Consider the following 16,423-nt stretch of genomic DNA (forward strand, 5'->3'; position numbering starts at 1 on the left):
GGGTCGTCCTCAGACGGGCTTTCAAGCGGAGCTTCCAGCTATCTCAGTCCACCATACATCTGGCTGGCTCGCCAGCACTGTCCAGCATCTCTCCTCAGTACGTCCAATACTGATCTATCTTCCAACAACAAACTAGTCAATGCATAGAATTTAAATTTGAGGACCAGTACAGTCTAACATTCCGTTCATAAACCTTGAATTTGATCCGATATTTGCTACTGACGTTTCTACCCCGGGGACCACCCCCAGTATGCCCATAAGCAGGGACATTTTCGTAAAATTTTCATTTTCAATTTATTTATGCAAATAGCATGAATGAGGAAGTAGGCTAGGTGTGCTGCAGTACCTCCTAAAACAACTATTGATTTTAAAGTTTAAAGTTAGTGTTAAAACTATCGTGTTATCCCTTTCTTCCTTGGACACAAGCTATATACGTAGTAGCCTTCACAGCTAGACTATTTGTGGTGGGAAAGAGAATTGTTTTTTATCTGTTTATTATGATATGTATTCTGTTAAGTGCATTACTGCCTCCTGTGGACGTTTAAGGTAGTGAGTGTTTTTTCTCCATATGGTTTTCAGTTGAACAAAGAGCAGTATGCATGCAAAAGCAGTTATCTCCCTTCATTTGAGCCTTGGAGTATATATGTCCGTAAGTAAAGATGTGAATCATTGTTAGATTGACTGTTTTGATAAAGAAGTAGTCCTGTGGAAGGAAAATGTTATTTGATTGATTGTTATGAATCTACTTTAGTCTACACATGTGTGTATGCTCACTTTTCAGATTGCTAGCTAACCAAGGGAGATTTCAATGGAGGTCTAAGCTAATAACTGTGCAACTTGTGAACTAACCTAAGTTACTTACCTGGTGGATATGTATGTTAAGTTAAAACACTAACCTGTCATGTTATTACCTGAAAAGAGAGAGGGTTAAAATTCATGGTCATTTAAAAAGAAGTTTAATTCATGTTTATTACATTAAGTTAACAAGCATTTCATAAGCAGAACTATTTACATTGTAATTTCATTTCATATGCTTGTATCTGCTGTGTATGCAGAATATTAATACATGCTTTGTATGTATTTATTTCAGTTTTACAGAAACGACCACCAGTAAAGCCACACCTTTTTCAAGACACGGTTTATTGGAGTTTTTGTTCACTATCTGTCTAGCTTTGCTCTGACACGTAATTGTGAGGACAGAATAGTAAAAGGACAATTACACAGCGGGTGAAAACCACGGGAATTACACTGTAATCAGCACACTGCATCCAAAGCTCTTCGAAGCAGCACCAAGTGGACAGACACATCATGGAGACCAGCTCACAAGTCTCCAAGTCATCTGGAAGATCAAGCAGGTCTTCAGCCAGTGCAGCAGCAACCAAGGCAAGAGCTAAAGCGGAGGCAGCTCGTGTACAGGTCTCATACGCTGCAAAAGAGGCAGCTATGATGAGAGAAAAAGCTCATCTCGAGGCAGAGCATCAGAAGACCTTGGCTGAGACAGCGTGGCGTAAAGCAGAGGTGGAAGCCAGTCTGTATGTGCTACAAAAAGAGAGGAGTGCCACAGCAGCCTCAGCTGAAGCAGCAGTCTACGAAGCAGCGGTTGAAGTGGAAGAGAGACCTCTCAGAGACTTAACCCAGATCGCTCATGAGGATCCTGCTCAGCGTACCAGCGAGTATGTGCAGACCCATTCCTTAGCACCACACGCCCAGCAACAAGCTCCAGTCTCACAGCAACCGCCTGTCAAACCCACACAAACAGAGACCTCTCAGCAAAATACAGCTCAGAGCGGGCCACCTGCAAGGGCAGAGAATGTTCTGTCAAAGTTGTATATTAAAGACGAGCTAGTAAACGACATGCAAAGAGCAAACGAGCCAGTAGATGATGCACGAAGAGCATACTACCCTTCTTATTCCCCTCCACCGATGTCTCGCACACCCAGCCTTAGGGACTATGCATGTGAAATACCACAAATGACTGACTTGGCAAAATACCTGGTCAGGAGAGAAATAGTGAGTTCTGGACTGTTAAAATTTGACGACCGCCCGGAAAACTACTGGGCATGGAAGACCTCTTTCCAAGCTGTTGCCAGAGAGCTCAATCTAATAGCCAGAGAGGAGCTCGACCTACTCACTAAGTGGCTCGGCCCAGAATCATCTTTGCAAGCTCTGCGAATCAGGTCAGTTCATGTGCACAATCCAACAGCAGGTGTAAACATGATTTGGCAGCGATTAGAAGACAGTTACGGCTGCCCTGAGATGATCGAACATGCCCTGCTACAGAAGCTGGATAATTTCCCCAGAATCTCTAACAAGGATGGCCAGAGGCTCAGAGAACTAGGAGACATACTTCTGGAGGTAGAGTCAGCAAAGGCAGGCGGGCACCTACCTGGCCTTGCATATCTTGACACTGCTAGAGGAGTCAATCCTATAGTGGAAAAGCTTCCATACGGCCTGCAGGAACGCTGGATCTCTCAAGGCTCCAAGTACAAAGATGAACACCGTGTTTCCTTTCCACCATTCCGATTCTTCGTGAAATTTATATGCAGCCAAGCAAAGACCAGGAATGATCCAAGTTTCATGTTTTCCACATCCAGCAGCTTGAACCATTCTAAGCCTGAGAAACCTGAAAGGTTCAGTAATCGGACACCAGTGTCGGTGAGAAAAACTGAAGTGTCAGCCCCACCTCCAGCTTCACAGGGCTACACACCTGCAAAGAAAGCAGATGATCCAAACAATCAGTGCCCTATCCACAACAAGCCACATCCTTTAGCAAAGTGCCGTGGATTCAGAGGCAAGCATTTGGACGAAAGGAAAGCTTATCTGAAGGAAATGTTCATCTGCTTTCGGTGTTGTGCATCTACAAAGCACATTGCTAAAGACTGTAAGGCAGCTGTGAAGTGCAAGGAGTGTAATAGTGACAAGCACATCTCTGCATTACACCCAGGTCCAGCTCCCTGGTCAGTGGGGACCTTTGTAACGGAGCAAGAGCATGGCGGGGAGCGAGCCAGCGGTTCGTCGCCTGAAGTCACATCTATGTGCACCGAAATCTGTGGCGAGACCCTTGGGCCCAGATCATGTGCCAAAATCTGCTTAGTCCACGTCTACCCTGCTAACCATCCTGACAAAGCTGAGAGAATGTACGCAGTGTTAGACGACCAAAGCAACCGGTCACTGGTGAAGTCGGAGTTTTTCAACCTGTTTGGCATCACTGGAGATTCATCCTCGTACACTCTGAAGACATGCTCAGGCATAAAGGAGACAGCAGGAAGGAAAGTCAGCAATTTCATTGTTGCAACACTCGATGGGAAAACCAAGGTTGCACTCCCCCCTCTCTTAGAGTGCAATACGATGCCAGACGACAGATCTGAAATTCCCACTCCTGACATCACACAGTACTTCCCTCATCTCGCACCAGTAGCAGACAAAATTCCTCCACCTGACCCCAGGGCTCCAATCCTTCTGTTGCTAGGGCGGGACATTCTGAGTGTCCACAAAGTACGCGAGCAGTACAATGGTCCACATAACACACCATACGCACAGCGATTGGATTTAGGCTGGGTAATTGTGGGTGAGGTCTGCCTCAGAGGAGCTCACAAGCCAACCAACGTGAACGTCTACAGGACAAATGTTCTGCAAAATGGACGCACCTCATTTCTCATGCCCTGTAATGGAACAATCCATGTGAAGGAGAAATTCAGTGCTCCTATACAGCAACATCATTCAAGCCCTTCTTTCTGTTCAGAGGAAGTAGCTCCCACCACCAACACAGACAATCTTGGTGAGAAGGTCTTTCAAAGATGCCCTGATGATGACAAACCTGCTCTGTCTGTCGAAGATAGAATCTTCCTTGAGATAATGGACAGAGAAGTCTACATTGACGAAGAAAACCACTGGGTTGCACCTTTGCCATTCCGCTCACCACATAGCCCTCTTCCGAACAACAGGGATCAGGCTATGAGGCGTCTCTCTACCTTGCAGCGAACCTTTCAGAAAAAGCCAGATATGAGAGACCAGTTTGTCGATTTTATGCAGAAAACGTTTGACAACGATCAAGCGGAACCAGCACCACCACTTAAGGAAGGTGAGGAGTGCTGGTACTTGCCCCTTTTTGGAGTGTATCATCCCCAGAAACCGGGGAAGATTCGTGTTGTATTTGATTCAAGTGCCCAGTTCAAAGGCATCTCCTTGAATGACACACTCCTTAGTGGACCAGACCTAAACAATACGCTGCTTGGTGTCCTACTGCGCTTTCGTAGAGAACAAGTAGCCGTTAACACTGATGTTGAGCAGATGTTTTACTGCTTTAGGGTCAGAGAGGATCACCGGGATTATCTCAGGTTCCTGTGGTTTAAGGATAATGACCTCAGTAACCAAGTCACAGAGTTCCGCATGAAGGTGCATGTTTTCGGAAACAGCCCTTCACCAGCTGTGGCCATCTATGGCCTGAGACGTGCAGCTGAACTGGGTGAGAAGGAACATGGCTCAGACGCAAAGCAGTTTGTCCTTCGAAACTTCTATGTGGATGATGGACTTACCTCTGTATCCAGCGAAAAAGAAGCCATTGACCTCCTGAAACACACAAGGAACATGATGGCAGAGTCCAACATAAGGCTTCACAAAATAGCCTCAAATAACAAACAGGTAATGGATGCATTCCCACCTGAGGAGAGAGCGAAGGACCTCAAGGACCTGAATATGAGTGCAGACCCTCTGCCTCTACAGCGAAGCCTCGGGCTGAGTTGGAACTTACAGACAGACAGTTTCATGTTCCAGGTGTCACAGGACACTAAGCCCTTCACCCGGAGAGGAATACTTTCTGTTGTGAATAGACTGTATGACCCCCTCGGATTTGTTGCCCCCATCACAATGCAGGGCAAAGCATTGTTCAGGGAACTTTCCTCAGAGCAATGTGAATGGGATGAACCTCTATCAGCAGACAGAGAAGCAAAGTGGAGGACATGGACTGACTCACTCACTGATCTCGAACAACTCCAAATCTGCAGACCCTACGTACCTGTCTCATTGTCATGCACTCAGAAGAGAGAGATATGCATCTTTTCAGATGCATCCATGATGGCAATTGCAGCTGTGGCTTATCTCAGGGTCATAGACACCGATGGCCAGTGCCATGTTGGATTCATCATGGGCAAAGCAAAGCTGGCGCCATACCCTGCTCACACCGTCCCACGCTTAGAGCTCTGTGCAGCGGTCTTAGCGGTTGAACTGGCAGAACTGATCACTGAAGAGAGTGACATCGAACTGCAGGGAGTCAAGTTCTACACCGATAGTAGGATCGTCCTAGGCTACATCCACAATGCCTCTCGGCGATTCTACGTGTACGTTGCCAATAGAGTGAACCGGATCAGGAAATCAACAAAACCAGAACAGTGGCATCATGTTAGCACAGATCAGAATCCAGCAGATCACGGGACCAGGTCCATTCCAGCTGCTCTCCTGCAGCACAGCAGCTGGCTCACTGGTCCAGAGTTCCTGAGGCAGGCTGGTTCCGAGGTACACAAAGAAGCTGAATCGTTTGAGCTGGTGGAGCCAGCATGGGATGAAGAGATTCGTCCTCAAGTGACTACCCTTGTCACAAAGACTACACAACAGTCGCTTGGGTCGCATCGATTTGAACGCTTCTCAAGCTGGAAGTCCCTTGTGAGAGGTATGACAACACTCATTCATGTTACAAGGTCATATTCTCAGGCATCTCACACAGAAAGCTGCACAGGCTGGCACCGCTGCAACAATCTGCACAGTACAGAACTCTCACAAGCAAAAACAGGCATCATTCGGTGTGTACAGCAAGAGGTTTATAAAGAGGAGCTCAAGTGTCTCATAAATGAGAAAGAGGTCTCCCACCAAAGTCCTCTCGAGAAACTTGATCCCTTTATTGATGAAGAAGGGTTGATGAGAGTTGGGGGCCGCTTGCAGTCAGCTGATCTGTCAGAACTGGAAAAACACCCTCTGATAATCCCAGCCAACCACCATGTAGCCACTCTACTAGTCAGGCATTACCACAACCAGGTAGCACACCAAGGCCGTCAGTTCACTGAAGGCGCATTGCGCACAGCAGGACTCTGGGTCGTTGGAGGCAAGAGGCTCATTTCCAGTGTAGTCCACAAATGTGTCACTTGCAGGAAACTGAGAGGACGGCTAGAGGAACAAAAAATGGCCAACTTACCTGCGGACAGAGTCTCTGTGGATCCACCCTTCACCAATGTCGGCCTAGATGTGTTTGGGCCGTGGAGTGTCACATCCCGCCGCACTAGGGGGAATAGTGCTGAAAGCAAAAGATGGGCTGTGATGTTTACTTGCCTGAGCACACGAGCGGTTCATCTGGAGGTTGTGGAGTCAATGTCAACTTCCAGCTTTGTTAATGCCTTGCGTCGATTCCTGTCAATCAGAGGACCAGTCAAGCACCTACGGTCAGACCGAGGCACAAACTTTGTTGGGGCCTGTAAAGAACTCAAAATCAATGTCAATGACCCAGAGATCAAAACATACTTACTGGACCAAGGCTGCACTTGGACATTCAATGCACCGCATTCATCTCACATGGGAGGTGTGTGGGAGAGAATGATTGGTGTTGTTCGTCGCATTCTTGACGGTCTCCTGCTGAAAACCTCAACCACTCGCCTCACACACGAGGTGTTGACCACTCTTCTGGCTGAAGTCATGGCCATAGTTAACAACAGACCTTTGGTTCCTATTTCAACTGACCCTGAATCGCTTGAAATTCTCTCACCTGCAATGCTTCTGACCCAGAAAGCCAGCGTTGTTCCAGCACCTCCCGGCGACTTTGAGCTCAAAGACCTCTACAAAAGCCAGTGGAGACAGGTACAAAGTCTCGCAGACTGTTTCTGGAAGAAATGGAGGCAAGAGTATCTTGCAACGTTGCAGACAAGGAGGAAGTGGAAAGGCGAGAGACCCAACATTCAAGAAGGTGATGTCGTCTTACTCAAGGACTGTCAGGTGAAGCGTAATGAGTGGCCTGTCGGGCTTGTAGTCCAGGCCATACCTAGTGCTGACAATAAGGTGCGGAAAGTCGAAGTTAGGATCATGAAACAAGGAACTGCCAAAACATACCTCAGACCTGTTACAGAGGTCATTGTGCTCTTGTCTGAGAATAGACAGAAGGACTAAATGATAGTGGCATACTTGTTAATATACCAGGCGGGGAGTATTCTGTTAAGTGCATTACTGCCTCCTGTGGACGTTTAAGGTAGTGAGTGTTTTTTCTCCATGTGGTTTTCAGTTGAACAAAGAGCAGCCCACAGTATGCATGCAAAAGCAGTTATCTCCCTTCATTTGAGCCTTGGAGTATATATGTCCGTAAGTAAAGATGTGAATCATTGTTAGATTGACTGTTTTGATAAAGAAGTAGTCCTGTGGAAGGAAAATGTTATTTGATTGATTGTTATGAATCTACTTTAGTCTACACATGTGTGTATGCTCACTTTTCAGATTGCTAGCTAACCAAGGGAGATTTCAATGGAGGTCTAAGCTAATAACTGTGCAACTTGTGAACTAACCTAAGTTACTTACCTGGTGGATATGTATGTTAAGTTAAAACACTAACCTGTCATGTTATTACCTGAAAAGAGAGAGGGTTAAAATTCATGGTCATTTAAAAAGAAGTTTAATTCATGTTTATTACATTAAGTTAACAAGCATTTCATAAGCAGAACTATTTACATTGTAATTTCATTTCATATGCTTGTATCTGCTGTGTATGCAGAATATTAATACATGCTTTGTATGTATTTATTTCAGTTTTACAGAAACGACCACCAGTAAAGCCACACCTTTTTCAAGACACGGTTTATTGGAGTTTTTGTTCACTATCTGTCTAGCTTTGCTCTGACACGTAATTGTGAGGACAGAATAATATGCTTTAGTGTATTATTCCTTGTGAGGCAGACTCTTATCACACACAACAACATTGAGGTGTGTGACAGAGACGACAGAAGTCTAGACGTGATACAAAAACTTTCTTTGATCATGAACCCCGATGTTACTGTCTCAGGTGTTTCAGGGAAGTAACTACACTACAGACTGAAGTCTCTACTAACAGTGACAAACGGAGTGAGAGCTGACTCACATGAACAGGTCCAGCACAGGGTTGAATGCATGGATGTATAAATAGACCAGGATACAGCGTTGTAGACGGGCTCCTGTTCATTCCCATGAGAGTGTCTCAGTGGCGCATGAAGCCAAAATGTCTCGACTGCCGAGTGATAAAGTACCCGGCTCATTTGGCGATCTTTCGCATCCATTGTGCCCATAGAGCAGGAGCAGTGGTGTTTCCTTAACTCCTCCTCCCAGCCCTCGCTCCAGCCTCGGTCTGGGTCTCATTCACATGAACGGAGGAAGGAAATAATTCTGGATTCAGCTATTAGTGCATTTTACAACTTTTAGGACCTGATGATTTAAATAAGGACTATTGAGTGTTTGTAGTGGGGAGTCGATTCACCTCAAAAAAATGTATCCGCTGATATACAGACGTCTCTTTCCCAATGTAAGTCTATTGGAAAAAGTATTTTTGGGCCCAATGGCATCACCTGACGGACAGTGGAAGCCACTACGAAAATTTGCTTCAAAGCCCGGCACTCTTCCTGAGGGCTTGGTTGAATTTGCATTGTTAGGTTTGTGTTATATAAAGTACGTCTGGTGTATGAAGCAGCTGTGTTGTCACTGCGCTGCATTTTTATAAACCATGATAATCTGGTCACATCTCTCGTCCAGGTGCCGTCTAACACCCTCTTCGTCCCTTGCATTTCACGCACTCATAGAACTAAAGTTCCTTTTTTTGCCGTGGCGGATTCAAATTGTGTTCGGGGATAATTTTAGCAGTTGCGCTGCGCCCCGCATTGAATGCATATACGGGAAACACTGTGTAGAATCAGGCAACGTTCTGTACAACTGACCCTAAATCAGCAGCCATGAACAACTTGACCATTTCTCAATAGCCAAGGCCGAGACCAAGACAAGTCAGAGTCCAACAAGGTCCAAGACAAGTGCAAGACTTCCAAAAAGTGGACTCGAGGCCGAGACCAGACTCGAGTACTACAGCCCTGCTTAGAAGTATGCTATAACTTTTGGAACCAATGTCACATTTAATAAAACAAGACTCGGCCAAAACCGAGTATATGTCTGGACCGTATATAGTCAGTATGTGAATTTGCGGCTAAATTGTTACACAAATAGTCAGTGGTCATGTCTATAATGTTTTGTGAACAGTTTTTTCCACCTATATCTTAATGTTTGATTGAAAGACAACTTATAATGAAGCAAATGACATTCAGTAATAGTAAATGATATTTATACAAGGTGAAAAGGTATTAGCATGACATACAGTATGCAAGGTTAAAAGTATTTCAGTTTTTTATTAAAGCATGTGTATAAAAAGCATTCATCATATAAGTGGTGTATAACAATATATACATCGCAAAAGTTTATCAGCATTGAGATTCTCCCGCTGTCATCACTGACGTTGTTGTATTTATTCCTGGATGGAGTGTTAATGGAGCAGCTACAATGTTAGCATAGCCTGGTACTCGATTCATCCGAACTCCATTCAGAAAACAAGCATTTTAAAAGTTGTTTGCTTGTCGTCTTGCGGACAGACCCGACAAAGCATGAATTCAGACTTTTTATTAATCAGCATCATTATGTAGTTATTTCGGCACACTTTTGATCCATTTACAACGATGTCGCTGCCGTATTTATGCCTAGATGACGTTATGTTGAGTGTTAATGGAGCAGCTACAATGTTAGCATAGCCTGGCATTGACCGATCCGAACTCCGTTCAGAAAACAAGCAGTTTAAAAGTGGTTTGCTTGTCGTGTTGCAGACAGACCTGACAAAGCATGAATTCGGTCTTTTTACAAATCAACATCATAATGTCGTTATTTCAGCATCATTTTGATCCGTTTATTGATATTAAATCACAGCACAGTCTGTTTATTTTGGGTTCATACCGCAGTAGAGTGTGTCTGCTAGATAATCAGTTCAATGGCGCTGTATCTGAATACAGCTCGCCACCAGGTGACATCATGAACCCAGACACGACGGTGTTTGGTCATCCGACATATCTGTGACTTCACCAACATGTACAAAGCAGCAACAGAGGTTATTTCTTCCATGGCTGATGGAGGAAATGGAGGAAAGCACTGCGAAAGTTTGCTTCGCGCTTGGTGTTAATGTACGGTAACACAATACGAAGCTGAACATAACGTGACTTAAACGAACATTAACAATAGCACATGCACAACAACAGCACTATGTAATGATACATTGAACCGCTGACACGCTCCCCAGAAAACATAAACACAGAACTGTTCTCTGCCTTTTCATTTTGAAAGATCAATGACCAATGAGGACACTCCAACAGTCGGCCGACCAATCCTGTAACGCAGTGACAGACTTTTGCGTTTCTAGGGCTGGCCCTCTGCGGTCCAGCCAAAAATAACGCAGTTATATTAAAGAGCACATTAAAACAATTACAAGTACATTTTTATGCCTCTACGCTGGCAATTGCTGTGGCCGGAGGCATTATGCTTTTGGGATATTGGTCCGTCCGTCTGTACCATTCTCGTGAACGTGTTATCTCAGGAACGCCTGTAGGGAATCTCGTCAAATTTGGGGAAAACATCCACTTGGACTCAAGGATGAACTGATTAGAATTTGGTGGTCAAAGGGTCCAGGTCACTGTAACCTCACAAAACACGTTTTTGGCCATAACTCAAGAATTCATATAATAAACATACAGACGTAGGCAAAGTTGTTGGTACCCTTCCGTTAAAGAGAGAAAAACCCACAATGGTCACTGAAATAACTAGAAACTGACAAAAGTAATAATAAATAAAAATTTACTGAAAATGAACTAATGAAAATCAGACATTGTTTTTGAATTGTGGTTCAACAGAATCATTTTAAAAAACAAACTAATGAAACTGGCCTGGACAAAAAATTATGGTACCCCTAGAAAAGATGTAAAATAATGTGACCATAGGGACATGTTAAACTAAGGTGTGTCCTGTAAATAGCATCACCGGTATCTTCAAACTTGTAATCAGTCAGTCTGCCTATTTAAAGGGTGAAAAGTAGTCACTGTGCTGTTTGGTATCATGGTATCACAGAAAGCTAAGGAGAGAGTTGTCTCAGGAGATCAGAAAGAACATTATAGACCTTCATGTTATTGGTAAAGGCTATAAGACCATCTCCAAGCAGCTTGATGTTCCTGTGACTACAGCTGCACATATTATTCAGAAGTTTAAGGTCCATGGGACTGTAGCCAACCTCCCTGGACGTGGCCGCAAGAGGAAAATTGATGACATATTGAAGAGACGGATAATACGAATGGTAACCAAAGAGCCCAGAACAACTTCCAAAGAGATTAGAGGTGAACTCCAAGGTCAAGGTACATCAGTGTCAGATCGCACCATCCGTCACTGTTTGAGCCAAAGTGGACTTAATGGAAGACAACCGAGGAGGACACCAAATCATAAAAAAGCGAGACTGGAATTTTCCAAAATGCATATTGACAAGCCACAAAGCTTCTGGGAGAATGTCCTTTGGACAGATGAGACAAAACTGGAGCTTTTTGGCAAGTCACATCAGCTCTATGTTCACAGACGCAAAAATGAAGCATCCAAAGAAAAGAACACTGTACCTAATGTGAAACATGGAGGAGGCTCGGTTATGTTATGGGGCTGCTTTGTTGCATCTGGCACAGGGTGTCTTGAATCTGTGCAGGGTGCAATGAAATCTCAAGACTATCAAGGCATTCTGGAGCGAAATGTGCTGCCCAGTGTCAGAAAGCTTGGTCTCAGTTGCAGGTCATGGGTCCTCAAACAGGATAATGACCCAAAACACAGCTAAAAACACCCAAGAATGGCTAGTGAAGTGGCCTTCTATGAGCCCTGATCTAAATCCTATTGAACATCTGTGGAAGGAGCTGAAACATGCAGTCAGGAGAAGGCACCCTTCAAACCTGAGACAGCTGGAGCAGTTTGCTCACGAGGAGTGGGCCAACATACCTGTCGACAGGTGCAGAAGTCTCATTGAGAGTTACAGAAATCACTTGATTGCAGTGATTGCCTCAAAAGGTTGTGCAACAAAATATTAAGTTAAGGGTACCATCATTTTTGTCTAGGCCAGTTTCATTAGTTTGTTTTTTTAAATGATTCTGCTGAACCATAATTCAAAAACAATATCTGATTTTCATTAGTTAATTTTCAGTGAATTTTTATTTATTATTACTTTTGTCAGTTTCAAGTTATTTCAGTGACCATTGTTGGTTTTTCTTTCTTTAACGGAAGGGTACCAACGATTTTGCCTACGTCTGTATGTTATGTCTAACAGGATAAAGTGATGAAGTGATGACATTTTGGACAGACATGGATGTAAACTGCAACTTCACTGGTTAGTGGCGTAATACAACCGTGAGGCGGTAATTCTAGTTACCAGATATTTGCAAAATGAAATAGCTTTTGACTTTTCCATCTGATATGAATGAGTTTCACCGGTGCTTCTCTCATTAACTGCATGCCTTGCTGTTTCTGCTAAGTTTATGTTCTTGCACATAATGCATGGTCAAGCATGGCGGAACAACATTGTTGTAATCTCTGTTTTGTTTAGCATTTCATTCTCTTTTACCCTCAGAGGTTCATGGACTTTTCCCCATTGGCTCTAATCTAAATATTACTCTGACCTCCTGTTTATCAACTACAGTGAGACAGAGGTCTCACAGAGACCAGTGTTGATCTTCGTGGTCACAGCTGTTCTCTGGCTTGTCTTCCAGGAGGGGTTCAAAATGGGACTAACCTTAGAGGGCACCGTCTTCTCTCTGGACCCACTAGACAGCCGCTGCTGATGCCATGAAGATGCTCTTTGTCGCGTACTTTTAACTTGTTTGTATGAAGAAGTGCCAAAATCCACTCCGAGGTTGAGTCAAGATGTCACAGTTTTCATCTTGAGGTTTATATGCATTTGCATTTAGATTGTTTTTTTTGTTGTTGTTGTTGTTTTTTTCAATATTTCAATGTAATCTCAGATCCATTATAGAAAACAACTATTTTTGTAAAAATGAAAAAAAAATACTTTTGCTTGCACAGGCAATGAGAGATGTAAATAGTCAAATATGTCCAATGGTACACTCTGTGGCCAAATTTTCATATGAGACAGTTTGTGTGTATGCACCATTTGAATTCTGTATTGTTAACACATTCCTGTTTGTATGCCAAACACATGCTGGTGCGGAAGGTAAATGGAATCTGTATCATTAACACAATCTTTCAGCTTGCCCATAACATCACATAGCTTATTTTACTCAACATGAAGTCACACATGTAGTTCATTAATCCAGTCTGATATATATACGTATATATTGGCTTACTGACCTTTCCACCTTTTGTTTTCAACATTGACTTGTTTTTTTTTGTTTGTTTGTTTTTGGTTTGTTTTCTGCATTTCACAAGTTTGAGTTACCATTTCAGTATTTACGTGTCATATTTTTACTTTGTCATCATTTTAGTCTCTCTTTTCTTGCACCAGAAGGCACTTTTTTTGGACAGCCTCTTTCCATATACAGTACTATTCCATTATTTTACTTTTGGTTGCATTGATTTTGCTGTTACAGATATTAAAGAAAATCTTACTGAAAAAAAATGCTAATTGTTGATTCTATCATTTAAAATTATTTGTGTGACTTTTTTTAGCTGGTGTGTATTTTTGTATTTTAAATGTTTTCTCTTCAATATTTCATTATTAGTCAGGCTGCCAGCACGGCTCTATGGATGGTAGTGTTGGTCGATTGGTCGTTCACTTTGGTCCAGACTGAGGCATCCTAATGGCCATGAAATTGTGTACAGGCATTCATAGTTTCCAGAGGATGAACCCTACTGATGTTGGTGATCCCTATTTTCCTCTGGCGCCACCAGCAGGTCAAATCTTTCACTTATTCGGTGAAATAGCTTAATATATAATATACATTTTGTTCACACATTTTGTTCTTGGTTCCCAGATGATGACTGGTGATCCTCTGATTCTCAACTGTTTCAATGTATTTTTATGAAATTTGGTACAGACATTTGCGTATGTTCCCCACAGGATGAATTGTAATAACGTGATCCCCTTGACCTGCCATGAAGTAAAATTGTATATTTGTCACATGCTTTAGTTAAATGGCCAAATCAAATATGTTCAAAACTAAAGATAATCCCATCAGCCTCTGCTCTGCTTTGTGTTCAGTGCTAATTAGCTAACGTTATCATGCTAACAAGCTAAATTAATGGTTGCTATGGTAAACATTAAACTACTTTTTTATTTTTATTTTTTATTTGTTTTAGCTTTAATAACATATTACAGTACATTAATATCAACAAACAAAACAGAAAAAAAGGAAAGACCAGACAAACAATTGGGGGAGGGAGAGGGGAGAAGTTGTCATGGTTGGCAATGTTGAGGAGGTACATTGTGGGTTATTTTGAGTTATTATATTTGATAAAATCTGTGTGGGTGGTGTAGAGGGGAAGCAGCTCTGAATGTAGGCTACTGCAGGAAAGGAGACCAGGTGTTATGGAATGAGGTGAAATTGTCCTTTAGGGTTGATGTGAGTTGTTCTAAGTTAGAGTGGTTGGTTAGCAGATTGAGCCAATGGTTTACTGATCATTTTGTTCTGTCCTTCCAGTTGAGTAATATGGTTTTCTTGGCCACGGTTATTGCAACTAGTATGAATGTTTGGAGATGTTGTGGAATTGACAATGCGGAGAGGTCGCCTAGCAGAGAGATGGAGGGGAAGAGTGGGAGCTGAGGTTTAGGATGGAAGTGATTATCTATTGCATTTGGACAGTGAGTGCAGGTGTTGCTGTCTATAAAGCCCAAATTATATATTTTGTGAGTGGTGATATGTGTTCTGTGTAGTACCTTGTATTGAATTAACTGAATTTTGGAGTTGGATGACATGGCGAATGTATTGTTGCATATGGTTGTCCAATGAATATCTGATTGATGTCTATTCAGGTCTGATGTCCGTTTGTCTGTTGGTATTGAAACTGTGTTGCCGGGGTGTGAAAAGAGTTTGTATATCTGTGATTGCAATTTTTGGGGTTGAAATGACTTTAGTTATATTAATGACTTCAGTTTTAGAGGAGTGAGGTTGTGGAAGTTATGAATATCAATTTTCTTTTTTATGGTCTCTTTCAATTGTCTGCAAAAAGTGATCAATATAGTCTCTCACCTCAAACCTCATAGGTGAAAAAGTGCTGAATAAAAACACTGGACTGCTTGGATTTAGTTCAAATGGCACTAACAACCTAGTGCCCTACACCTCAAAGCAATATGAATATAAAAATATGTAGCCAATTTATGATAAAACTAGAGCCTAAAGGCTTTTAAATACAAAGTCATTGTCATAGGCAAGACATTTCACACAGACACCTTTTTGAATGCTTTTTGTATTTTGTGATACCTCCTTCTGTTTCTGTCTTCATCCCACTTCTTCTGCCATCTCTCCATCTCATTCTTCTGCTTTTTCTTATCCTCTGCCAGGTGGTATTGGCACAGTTATTTCATTTTGTAAGGCCCTGTTTACAAGCTTATCGGCACACTCTCTTTCAGCCCCTCGTGTGCACCAGCACACGAGGGGCCCAGCAGAACTGCACATCTACACCACCTCTGTGCAGTCTTAGCAAACATACAGTTCAATGAGTAAAACTTCCCGTGTAGATTTTGTTGACTGTATGCTTTTAATGACAGCTGTTGAATCTGAACACATTAACCCACCTGTCTTCCCCCAACCCACTGTAAACCAATAATCACTACCACTATCTCTGCTGTATACTGAGAACTGGTCGGACAGCCTTTTGGAGATTGATACTTGGAACTCCGGGATATAAACACCAAGTCCCACACACTCGATTGTTCTTAAAACCATTTGTGAAGATTTTAAGATATCTGTTCCTAAGGCAAGTACTTTTTTCAACTCCCACTTCATTCGCTCCCCATTTCCTGTTCTTTTCATATCCACTTTCACCTCTAGGAAAAGCCAAGGAGGAATGTAGCTAACTGGAGTGGGCAAAACATCATGCCGTCATCACGGCTTGCTAACTCCTCCTCCCAGCCCTCGCTCCAGCCTCGGCCTGGGTCTCATTCACATGAACGGAGGAAGGAAAATAACTCTGGATTCAGTTATTAGTGCGTTTTACAACTTTTAGGACCTGATGATTTAAATAAGGACTATTAGAGTGTTTGTAGTGGGGAATTGATTCACCTAAAAAAAAAATATCTGAGCTGAGTTACAGATGTCTCTTCCCCAATGTAAGTCTATGGGAAAAAGTATTTTTGGGCCCAATGGTATCACATGACGGACATGGACACGGTTCATTCCAATGCACTTTAAGTTCACCCGTTCCCTAC

General features: G+C 42.9%; 1 protein-coding gene across 1 annotated transcript in view; it reads left to right on the top strand.

The window, feature by feature from the left end:
• Positions 1-13,675, top strand: part of gulp1a (GULP PTB domain containing engulfment adaptor 1a) — a 290,204-nt gene extending 276,529 nt beyond the window's left edge. The window contains 1 exon segment of the mRNA XM_037789288.1: positions 12,810-13,675. Within this exon segment, the coding sequence (XP_037645216.1) occupies positions 12,810-12,881 (72 nt within the window). The 3' untranslated portion in view covers positions 12,882-13,675.
• The last annotated feature ends 2,748 nt before the right edge of the window (positions 13,676-16,423 follow it).

The sequence above is a fragment of the Sebastes umbrosus genome, chromosome 13 (assembly GCF_015220745.1).
Source record: "Sebastes umbrosus isolate fSebUmb1 chromosome 13, fSebUmb1.pri, whole genome shotgun sequence".
Classification (NCBI taxonomy): Eukaryota; Metazoa; Chordata; class Actinopteri; order Perciformes; family Sebastidae; genus Sebastes; species Sebastes umbrosus.